Genomic DNA, 12,566 nt, shown 5'->3' on the forward strand with positions numbered 1-12,566 from the left:
GCCCCTCTGGCCATCACCAGTAGGTGAAGTGTCTTGCCCAAGGACACAACGATCGAGACTGTCCGAGCTGGGGCTTGAACCGGCAACCCTCCGATTATAAGACGAAATGCCAACTCTTGAGCCACGATCGCACCTTGATAAAGTTACTTATCAAAATGTGACATAAATACGTTTTTTAAAAATGAAATTAAAAATATTACACACATTCACAACCTCAAACCTTCAGAATCAGCCCCTTGTACATCAAGTATCTACTCATAATTTGCATCAAACTGAAGTCAGACTGGATGTTTATGTATAATTCTTCTCTGTCACACCTGATAGCTGCATTTACTGAACACTTTTGGCATTGCCTTTAAATTCATTCCTCAATATACTTCAACTGCTGCTCTGTGTTTATATGTGCTCGTCTATCATGTCTATATATATAATCACCTAAGTAGGAGATCACAAGAGCCCCTTGAGCGGAAAATTAGGCAAACTAGGTCAACAACCAATCTCAATGTTACATTTAAAACTTTTCAAAAAGCCTTCTGTGGAGGGAATGGCTCACATAGACACTTTTTGCCATGATATCACACATCGACTATTTAAAACCAACCTTGGTGGTGGTTGGGATGAGCTGGGTGACCTCATTGAGACTGTGTAGATGAGGAACCAGCTCCAACCACAAGTTGACCTGAGAAAAGGACAGAAATGCGTAGGTGGTAAAATCAAGCAAGTATGAAAACTGTCTTCAGAAGAGCATCTTAAAGTATGGAATTACAATAGGATGAAAATGAAACAATATTGCAGTTCAATTTTAAGCATTCAGAAAATGTCCCTGCTTGTGAAAAACAAACCCAAGACTAGGGCACAAGTGATGCATAAAGAGGAAACACGCAGGAATTTCATCTTTATAGAGACGAAAAATTTAAAATAATGCAAGAAACAATTAATTGGAATACATTTTTATAAATCCAGATTGCATACACTGGATTTATCCGTTTTTTAAAAAGTTAGAGAAATGTGTAAGATGTTAATAGAAACAGAATTAATTAGAGTTTAATTTAAATACATAATAAACAGAAAAATAGACCAAATATATCACAATATATGAGAAAGTCAACTTTTTTTAAGTCTGAAGTTTTAATGCATTTTTAACAGTCTACAAATTCATATCAGAATTATTTCAAGCTATCTTCTTTACAGATAGATTGACATGCACGCATGCAAATGCTATCAAAATATAACCTGTGAAGACATAGAAAATATCACATTAAAAAAAGCAAAAAAAGTTTATAAAAATGTGTTTTTATAAGGGATTTGAAAAAAGCCACAGATTTTGTGAGCGGTTTCTCCTCAGATAGATTATTCCAAAGATGATGGTCAACATGAGATTTAAATCTTGATTTTGGAATCACCAGCATGGCAGCTCTTGAGGCTCTAAGGCAGTAAGACAGCTCATATGGGGTCAACAAATCTGCTATTTAGCTTGGAGTCAAACCATCACATGGTTTAAAAGTGATCAGTAACATCTTAAAATCAATTCTAAATCTACAGGGAGCCAGTGTACTGAAGTTTCTATTGGAGTTCTCTTAAAAACAGTAAAAAGCTTATCTGCTGCATGACAGAGTTACATCTAACTATACCTTATTGGCTCGGTAATGCTCTTTGACCCGGGGCTTCAGGCCAATGTGGAGGTAAAGCTGGTCTTTCTGGTTGTAGCGTGTCCATGCCACTTCTTCAAAACGATTGGGCTTAGTGTGGATGAACTTGGTGTCCTGGGGTACAGGCTGGTTTGGGTCCCTTTGAAGAAAGAATAGGAATGAGTTTCCGTTAAAGAGGTCACAGAGGAGAGACGAGCTGAGAGTCTTACAGTGGAAAAAAAAAATGTTGTTGGCTGTTTACCTTAGAGGGCAGGAAGATCTAAAACCAGGCTAAAGGTGAACTGGACCTCTTAAGACACAGCTGTTTGGCTATTCAAATTTTAATTTTGACATAAGTGTAGCATTTGCCTCAGGTTAATCAGTATAATTATGAAAATACTGAAAGGCAGTGGTGAAATGCAGCCTCCAGGTTTCATCAAATTTTAATCAGCGCTTTCTAAGATATCACACCTGATAAGATCCAGAAAAGGTCAGAAGGGAAATTATTGCTCATAGATGTAGGGCTTTCTAAAGATTCTGACTGAATGGAAAGGTCTTAAGATACCTAATTTAAATTTTGAGACATAAAAAAAAATCCCTGTCACAGTTTTTTGTTTATTTTTTAAATTATGGATATCTCCTTGGAAGTGAATGCATTTATATATAATTCAAACATGAAAAGAAGCTTCCTGCCAAAGAATATGTTTAGTTGAATATGCAGTTCAACCATGCTGATAATTTCCAACAAGTACATGGTTCAATGGTTGCTATAAACCACACTTAGAATAGCTACTTTTTTAAATGTCATGTGCCATCAATTTTAAATGTTTGACTCAATAACTCAAGGCTTAAATAAACTGTAAATGCAGGTCAGTAACCCATGTGAATACCCCTCATATATTCAGTACAGAGGAGGACAACGCACTGAGTTTGGATCCTGCACTAAATAGAGCCACTCGCACTTAATCTGAGGAGAACAGATCCAGCCATGTGAACTATGGAGGCCCATTCAGACCCAGTGAGCGCCCCATTGTCTGAGAGCAGCATATGGAGCCAGCCAAACCTCATCAGGAACACTCTTAACCATTCAAATTGGTGGCATAAATCTCTCAGGTACCCAGCATTCTACGTCAATTTGGGGTTATATATGTAGATCATTAATGCTCTTTTTGTTCCCCTCCGGGCTACTGGGCAGTGCACAGGAAAAGCCAATGTCCCCCTATTATGCTGCAGAAAAACAATTACCGCCATGACTATATAGTGGAGGGCAACATGAGACAGAGGGAGAAAAAAAGGATTTTAATTTTGTCGCTTTCAGAATGTCACTCTCCAGGCTAGGATCATCAATTAATAATGTATTTGAAGATGTGTAGTGGGTATTTTCAAAGAATACCAATTATACAACACAGTCCATAAAACCCATAGTATGATTCACTACTCCTCGTCATACTGAAGAAACAAAATTACAGTGAAATTATAACTTCACTGTGAAATGATCACAATGTTCTAATGGTGATTATATGTATATTAACATATAATTAACACTACATAAGCTCATAAACTAATTGATTATTTCATGTAAACCAGCTCACTTGGTAAACAATCATGTACCCTTTTTTGGAAATGAATAGAATGTATTTTGGCAAAATCACAACCAATCATGTCAAACAATAGAATTATTTCATTTCCATATAACTAATAATCACATCAAATTATTTATCATTTACAGCGAAGTGAAATTATTAACTTTCCAGAGGTGCTGGTTAGATCAAGTACAAATATTAAGTATGAGCTATAAGTTATTTCAGATGTGGCACTTAACATTTTCATAACTGAAAAAGCTGTGATGGTTTTGTTCAGATTCATGAGATTCATAACACTGCATTGGCCCTTATGAGTCATCATACCCTGTCTTGGCAAAGTTTGTCCAGTAGGTCATAACCACAGCACTGAGCATAACGTCGTTCTTGGAGAAATTGCAGGGAAACAGCTCTGTTGGTCCAATCATAGGCAGGCCAAACACATATGGGATCTCGTCTCCATGTGCTGCATCTGCCCAGGGTGGTACCTAATGAGCAGCAGATGAATCAAATCACGTCAGTATTATTACATTTATGTGACAGATACAGGACATTAAAAGACTTTATTTTTGCACGGTGGATATTCTGACAATATGCATAGACACAGCAAGACTAAAAAGGCTGGAGAAATAGAATAGTTGTTGAGGAAAAAAGGGGGAATGAGATAAGTTGTTAATATTAATTTACCTGCCATTTTTGGCTCATTATTCAGTGAATTGAACAGAGAGAGAGAGAGAGAAGACAAGAGATAAAAGGATGATGCTGACAGAGGAAAATTGCTTTGAGATGAGTTTAAACTGGAATACAGAGTACATATACATGGTAGCTGTACCAAGTTGAAGTTAATATAATAAGGAATGTGGGCAATTTAATGAGCACTCTTTATTTTCATTAGTTTGTCTAGACATATTTGAACATTAACATTAAATGTTGCATCAAGTAATACAGGAAGAAGTAAGGATTTAAGATACCAGTAAAAAAAAAATATCAAAAAACCAGCCAACCAGTTTAAATTCAATTCAATTCAATTTTATTTATATACCGCCAAATCACACCAAAAGTCACCTCAAGGCGCTTCAAAGATACAGAGAAAAACCCAACAATCATATGACCCCCTATGAGCAAGTGCTTTGGCGACAGTGGGAAGGAAAAACTCCCTTTTAACAGGAAGAAACCTCTGGCAGAACCAGGCAACCAGCAAACAAATATGTATGTATACATATGTATATGTCAACTGTTCAGTTCAGAGGAGACTGTGAGAATCAGGCCTTTATGGTCAAATAGCTGCTAAGAAACCGCTATTAAGGAAAAGCAACAAGCAGCAGAGATTTGTTTGGGCAAAGAAACAGGAATGGACATCTGTGCTTTGGTCTGATGAGTCCAAATGTGAGATCGTTGGTTCCACTAACAATGTCTTTGTGAGATGCAAAAAAGGTGAACGCATGGTCTCCACATGCATGGTTCCCACTGTAGGAGGCTTGGAGGAAGCTTGCTGGTGACCCTGTTGGAGATTTATTCGAAATTGAAGGCACGCTGAACCAGAATGGCCTGGCCAGATGGACTGGCCTCCACAGTCACCTGACCTAAACCCAATCAAGATGGACCTCAGAGTGAAGGCAAAAGGGCCAACAAGTGCTCTGCATCTATTGTAACCTGTGGAAAACTATTGGAAAAACATTTCAGGTGACTACCTCATGAAGCTCATCAAGAGAAAGCCAAGAGTGTGAAAGGCAGTAATCAAAGTAAAGGGTGGCTATTTGGAAGAATCTAAAATATAAAACATGGTTTGACACTACTGCTTAGCCAACTACACATCACTGATTATTTATGGAGAAAGACTCATAAGTAAAGCAGCAGTTATCATACACATGTTGTTACATATGTGAACAATGTGTCGGCTTATCTATCAAACTATCAGTTCAAATCAATTACTTTAGTTTCATTTGGGAGCATTTTGTTTTGCCTTTAGCAATAAGAAATAAGTGATTTTATTTGATTGTACATTATTCTTGAATTCGTTCTGTTTACATGTGTTGATAAATGGCTTCTGCTCAGTGATACAATTCAAATCAAGACCGGGTGTTCATTCCTAGATTCCAGGTACCATAATACTTGAAAGTACCTTCAGAGCTGATGAGGCATGTGATAGTTTGAAGCTCACCTGTTCCGTCTGACAGTGGTGGTAGAAAGCATAGAAGTAGGTTGGAGATCCAAAACTGGAGTGCAGGTCAGCTGTGGCAACTGCTGGTGCTACCCACTGGTGATCGGTGAAAAGTGCTAGGAGTGTCTTCCGGCGTGTCTCTGGATTATGCCTATCAGCCCAGTCAGTGTACATAAACTTGATGGTCTCTCGGAGGATGTCTTTGCCTTCTGGGTAGCCATAAAGGTCATCCACAAAGCTGGACACGGCGTAGTCGAAGTCATTAGCTTGGACGCCATTCTCATTGTCCACGATAAGCTCAACAAACTTAAGGCCCTCGCCCTGGTTCACTCCCAGCATTATATCATAGTTGAGGAACTCACCTAGCAAGAGACAGTAGAGTTTGGTTAACTTACAAATTGTAATTACAAAGCATCCATTGGTGGAAAATAAATTGAATACCTTGTTCCATTAAAATCTGAGGGTCATCAGGTATAACATCGCCATCAATAACAGGGCCGAAGGCAATGTGATAACGGGCCGGCTGGATGTCTTGATCCACAAGCTCCTTGTAATGTTTTCTCTGCAGGCACAACACAAGCTCCACAGTGTCCTCCAGGTTGCAGCCTACCTTCCGAGCCAGCATTCGAGCATATTTGGCAGGCTGAAAACTGACAGCCCAGCTAGACAGAGCTGTGCCGCTCTGAGCGATGGCCCTCTGGAACAGGCCTTAAGACAAAAACAGCACAGGGGCAGCATTGATGGAGAAAACAATTAATTAGGTGCAATTCAGAGACTATCCCAAAATATGTCAAAATAAGTATAGATGCATAAAATGTCATTTTGAAAATCATATAAAGAAAAATATCATATGATAAATCAGCTGATTGAGAAAATGGAACGGAACCTCAGTGATCATAGGTCATATTAGAGGCAAACTGAATACACTGAAAAATAGTTTTGCTTATTAGAACAGACAAAGCAATATTTCTTTTGGCAAAAAAGAAAAAAATAACTCAGCCATCCTGATTTTCATCATGAACATAGTACAATGCAGGTTTGTTGAGTCAGTCCCATATTAATGCCCTGCAGGTTGAGGGTAACATTAATGATGTAAAAACTGGCAAATTCTTTGGTTTGTTAGTTTTCAGTAGTGACAAGAAACAAATCTGAACATTTACTAATGATCCTGTGATTGTTAGTCATCTTGAATGCAAGAAAAATCTTCATGGCTTAGTGTGATGGGGGATGTCATGTTTTCCCTTTCCCTTTTCTTTGATTTCCATCCAAATGTGTGAAACCCCTCTGATCACAGTTTTTAGATAATTATCACCAAACTGACTGTAATAAAAAGGTGTTGACAGAGTGAGATATTGGGGTCCTTCAGATATTTATAAATGTTGTTAACAAAGCTGATTTTGAATCCCCTATTGATGCTAAGCTAAACAGCTCCATCATAGATAATGGTAGAAACCTATGAGAGTTCATGGAGATTGTCTGAATCATCCAATCTATCATGTCAAACGTGAGTGGTGTGACTGAAATGAGATTTCTGTTTCTTTATAAAGCATGACAAATCCACAGAAGGCATTGGTCTGTAACATAACTTGAATGTTCCTAAATTCGCTATTTCCTTCTTCTTGAGAAATGTTTGTTACAATTACAGTGGACAGCTAGCCTGGGAAATAGACAAATCTCAAAGCTCAGGTTTCATATACTCTGACAAAATGACTATCCTGCCACATAGTGTAGGATTCAAACAGAAATCCCAACTACAGCAATGTCAGGCTACTGGTCAACACTGTCCTTATCGTTCTTATTGCTTACCTGACCTTAGGGAAAGAGGTGCTTCAAGTTCTGAAGCACCCCAGTAATGTCAATATCCTTTACATATCTTATCACCTAATTTTGTTTATGGTTAGAGGCACATTTTTTTTTTTTTTTGCTGCAGATATACATGGTTGTAACACATTATTACTACCAAGTCTCTTCGTTTTGAAAAATTGGTCTCTGTATGAATAAAGAGCAACATCCCATTAAATAAAATCATATATGAAACCTGTGTTTAGAATATATGTGATGTTTTTGTTCATTTTTTTATTTTTTATTTAACTGTTTGTAAAACAACTGCTTTTAATTGCTCAGAGCGGGCATTCTCAGAAAATTATGAAGCACAAAATCTTTTGTTTTCTATATAGTAGTATATTATCAATTGCTTTTTTTCATGTCAAAGCTGAATATTGCAAGTACAGTGAAACGCAGAGAAAAAAACCCTCCATTCAGCACGTTCCGACGTTAACATACACGCATCCAAAATGACAACAAGCATCAGCAAAAGCAGATCACAACCTTTTTTATGGTCACTCGCTACTGAAATGAGACTTAAGAACGTATGAAGACCCCACATGGATCCCTGTAACTCGAGTCCTTGGGCTTTACCTTTTGTTGAGTTGCTCCAGCGGTTTCCCTCTGAGTAGTGAGACAGCGTGAGCAGGTTCACACAGGAAGCTCCAGCTCCGGAGCCAAACACAGTGATTCGCAATGGATCGCCGCCAAAGGCTGCAATGTTCTCACTGGTCCAGCGCAAAGCCTGGATCTGATCCAACAAGCCATAATTCCCTTTTGCTGCTTGGTCACCGGTACTCAGGAAACCTGGATGAGAGGACAAATTAAAAATAGTAGATATTATTTTAATATCTTCTCCTTAATTTTCTTATTTGACCATAAGCAGATGGCTTCATTAACAAAGAAAAGACACCTAATGGCATCAGGACTTTTCTCTGTCTTAATCTACACATTTCATTTATGGAGTTTGGTTCCTTTTCAACAAACTTTAGAAATGAGAAATTATGTTTATTTATGTCTTTACATTAGTAGGTTTAATCTTACAGTTTATCATCACACATCACGAAAAAAAAATCATTCAAAAACATTCTTTGTACTTTTGTATTTTGAAGATTTTGCATTTTTTAAAATCTATTTTCTTTTTTAATCTCCTTGATTAAGCTATTAAGGTATATTTTGCCACTGTACACAGAAAACCAAAAGCCTCATTCTTTAATAATTTGCTGCAATATAGAGAGATATAGAGTTACGAGTAATTCAAATGAAAACTTCATGGAAAATGATAATGTGTCACAAAGAAGCAGTGATATGTTTAATAACATAATACAAATTTCAAATCAAGGTCTTTGTGGATAAATCTATAATAATAACTCGTGTTTTCAAAGGTCAGTACAACACACTGCCCACATCCAGACTGCCTTTCAAGAGAAGACTTTATTCGAACTGCCTATAGACTGCTTCAACGCCTCCATGATCTTTTATTTCAAGTTGAATTGATTTGTTAAAAAAACACACTGAATACACAAGGTCATGGAGTAATTTAACTAACAACATTAAGGATATTAATTTTTGTTGTTGTTGTTTATGCATTTATTATCATTATGCTTTTTAACCACAATAACAATAGGCGATCTCAAAAGTTTGAGGTCAGGTCAATAAGTGTTTGGCCAGATGTCTGTATCTGAAATGTAATATTTACCTTTGACACCAGACAACTGGGCTTGTCTTACAATTAGTTCTTCAGAGTTGGCTAGATCTTTACAAAGGATAGTTTGGGAAATAATTATGCTGTTTATTACAGTTTTTCCACAAGTGTTTCTGTATTATATTTTCATGCTGCAGCAATTACCTTTTCTAAGGTACTTTTTTCAGGCCTGTGCAAATAGTCATTCGTGAATCATAAAAACGAATCTGTTACTGTTTGTTAGCTAGTCGGAGCTATCACTTACTATTCAATTAATAGTCGGTGAATGGCACTGACTTATTCACTAAGTCAGTGCCATTCACCAAAATCACCTCCTTCTCCATCCGAGCTACAAGACACCATATACATCACTTTTATTTCTTTTACTGATCCAGTGAAACTATGGTGCTAACAGCCTTCAACTGAACATATGTTTAGCTATGCATCATGCTACAGGACGTTGCTGGTTCTTTGATGAGGTGAAGCTATAATGTTCTGTGTTTGTGTTTATAGCACCGTTAATAAAAAAAACAACAAGTGAACAAATAAACAAAAAGAAAGTGAAACAAAATAAATGTCATGTTAAGATGTTTGCTTACGCTCATTCTCCTGTCCACTCATATCCCCTAAATTTAAATGCAATTGATGTCACTGCTATAAAAAAAACGTTTGATGTGAATAAATAGTATAATGTGAACAGCCTGATGCTGCATGGCCCTAAATGTCACTGTTGCAAAGGATTGTGGGATGGCGTTATCTCCTTTCCTTTTGTAAGGTACGGACCAGTCTATGCAATGCTAAAAAAGATAAGAAAGGAATCTTTGAAGCAACTTTTCTTTGAATTTCAAGCAATCTGACGACCTCTTATCGCTTAGATTATTTGCCAAAATCCATGGCGAGTGAGGCTTCAACATCAAATACTAGTAAGGTACAAATGTACTGAAGAGACGAGGAGAGCCACAGGAGAGCTGAGGTCTTTTAGAGCAATTTCATGTCCAGCTCCCAACACTTCCACACTAAAAGCCCCATTAAGCCCTCCATGCATCCTGGGCACTGACACCCAACAACCACACCCAAGAACTGTCCCTTTCAACCTCACATGCTCACATATTTTCTTCCATGTGTTTTTGGATATTTTTATTTGTATCAGTGAAAATGAAATGCCTATTTCACAGTCTCAGTCAACACTACACTGGTAATTTACACTGGATGCATTATGTGTACACCCACAGAAAGCCTTTGAGGATTGCTAAAAGAATATATTTACCATCCTGCACTTCAGCCTGCATATCTGTTATTTGCATCAATTCAATTATTTGCTGTCATTTATTTTTTTTGCTTGTTCCTGCTGTTTTCCAAAAGTTGTAAATAATTACTGAAATAAAAATCATCATCGTTAAAATCACTTGGTGCAAAAAAAGAAAGGATGGCATCACTGGTTTGTAAATAATTACTATATGTGCTGAATGTCTTTAAAGTAAAACCCAGTATTATACATGGGGACATGAAAAAAGCAAATTAATATTAGTAATAATAAATTGTAATTTATTTATTATTATTATTATTATTATTATTATTAGTCATATTAGTGGTAGTAGTTGTAGTAGTTGTAGTAGTTGTAGTAGCAGCAGTGATTGTAGCAAGTTTATTAGTATTTCTACATCACTCTCACTACTACACACTAAAACTCTCTAGAACAACGACATTTACTTCTTCTGATACCTGAACAGTTTTTGGTATGGAATGACTTGGGGATGTCTAGTGTTATATTCACAGCTCTGAGGTTTGAGGTTTGTCTGATTTTCTACTGTTGAGGACTAATTAAGAACTCTATATGAGAATTCCTGCTATACAACATAATTCTAATAATGTGAGAGTAATAAATCCAGTTTTACAACAATAAATATGACCTCCATGATATCTGCCCAATCCAAGATAACACTTACTGAACCATTCTAGCATCATGGAACTAATGTGTTTATTGTTCTTTGGCCTGTCACTTCGATATTTAAAGAGTTAAATCTATGACTTTATGCTGAACCCAGTTTACAAAAAAAATTCATTAGAACAGGATCACAAATCATATTCATTTTTATTGCATAACACAGTGATTTGAATTAATGTGGCTGTTAAGAGCTGTAATTATGCATGGCAGCACATGTGACTGTGGTCATAATAACCATAATGCATATTATGTTTACAATGGCTCACACAGATTCATCTACTGTCAAGTATAACCGCTGACATAGTCAGCTGAAAATTTGTTTTATGAAATTTATGATAGAGCCACTCTATGTTCGCATGCACGCTCACTTGCTTGCAAGTTTGCTCATTTGCACATATGCACAATTTTTAGGGTTTTTTTTGTATTTCTGCAAGTATTTCTGAACAAGCACTCATTTGAATCACGCACATGTGCCAAAATCCTATACAGTGCAGCTGCATCCACACATTCCTACTAACATCCAGACAAGCACACACCCCTGCTGACTGTTTAATTAAGTTCATTCCTTTTCTATTCCCCTTCCACTTGCTTATTTATTTATTTGTGTGTTTCTTGATCAAAGCCTAATCTGGTGGAAGCAACAGCAGCCATCTAAACGAAAGATTTTAATTGATTCAATTTAGCTGTAGTGCAAGGATGGGCTGGCAATCACAAAGAGTGAGACAGAAAGAATGATTACTACGCCAACAGTGGTGGGGCAGTGGGGTGGGGCTCTATTCCCTTGCTGTCTTATATACAAACATGCACATAATGCGGTAATATATGAAAAAAAGTGGTGCGTTGATGTTACAATAAACATGCTTTATTTCCTCAGAGTGATGCCAAACATGTTTTATTTTCCTCCTCTATGCAGGAGTTCATACGTGTCTATGTCTCAGGTTTGGCTAAAAGCCACCATCCGTGATTTAGGAGCTCGGCCTTTAAGCTTCCTGGGATGACAATATTGAGGTGAACCCTGATCCAGGAATCCAGCTTTTATCCCTCCTATTTCTGTCGAACCAGAAAGAGAAGGCTAGACGAAGAGAAAGATGGGATTTTTTTATACTTCTTTCTCTGCACACATCTATTTTTCACAGTCACGGTCTGTATACTATAATCCTCTCTCTTTTCTCTCGTTTTTACTTTCTGTCCTTTTGACTCTGAATGGTGAGAAAGAGAATGAGAAGGAACAGTAGAGGAAGAAGGAAGAGGGAAAACACCATCACTCAAGCATGTAAACTCTTCCAGCAGATGTGGCTTATTACTGGTGGTGAAATCAAAAGAAAATGCAAAATTCAGAGACCAAAGGGAAATGGGAAGTTAAAGTGGAGGGAAAAAAGAGTTTCGCAGCGTAGCAAGATTAACAAGCATGCAGAGAACGAGGCAGCGAGTCTAGAGTAGACAAAAGAATGACAAGGAAAATGAAACAAGACGAAAAGACGCAGAAAGTGAGAGAAAGAAGCTTAATGACTAAGAAAAATGGCTGAATCTGTCATTGTTGTTGTGCTGTGTAGACCAACGTCTGAGGTGGCATTCTTGAACTGCTTAGAGATTCTTCTTCAAATTGTTAAATATGATTATCCCATGCCTTACTACAATGCAGGTTTATAAAAAAAACAATTCCCTTAATCTCACATCCTTTGAAATAACGCTCTTATCAGGTTAAAAAACAAAAAGAAATCACAGTAGAATCAGCAGAATTGAC

At 37.1% G+C, this 12,566-nt stretch overlaps 1 protein-coding gene across 4 annotated transcripts in view; it reads right to left on the bottom strand.

The window, feature by feature from the left end:
• nlgn1 (neuroligin 1) overlaps nucleotides 1-12,566 on the bottom strand; it is a 377,293-nt gene that overhangs the window by 9,741 nt on the left and 354,986 nt on the right. For all 4 annotated transcript variants that reach the window (XM_004552939.3, XM_004552941.3, XM_004552940.3 and 1 more), the window contains 6 exons: nucleotides 7,788-8,000; nucleotides 5,811-6,077; nucleotides 5,370-5,731; nucleotides 3,536-3,696; nucleotides 1,632-1,788; nucleotides 602-679 (listed from right to left, as the gene is read on the bottom strand). In XM_004552939.3, coding sequence (XP_004552996.1) covers nucleotides 602-679; nucleotides 1,632-1,788; nucleotides 3,536-3,696; nucleotides 5,370-5,731; nucleotides 5,811-6,077; nucleotides 7,788-8,000 — 1,238 coding nt within the window. The remainder of the gene's footprint in view (nucleotides 1-601; nucleotides 680-1,631; nucleotides 1,789-3,535; nucleotides 3,697-5,369; nucleotides 5,732-5,810; nucleotides 6,078-7,787; nucleotides 8,001-12,566) is intronic.

This window comes from Maylandia zebra, linkage group LG23, assembly GCF_041146795.1.
Source record: "Maylandia zebra isolate NMK-2024a linkage group LG23, Mzebra_GT3a, whole genome shotgun sequence".
Classification (NCBI taxonomy): Eukaryota; Metazoa; Chordata; class Actinopteri; order Cichliformes; family Cichlidae; genus Maylandia; species Maylandia zebra.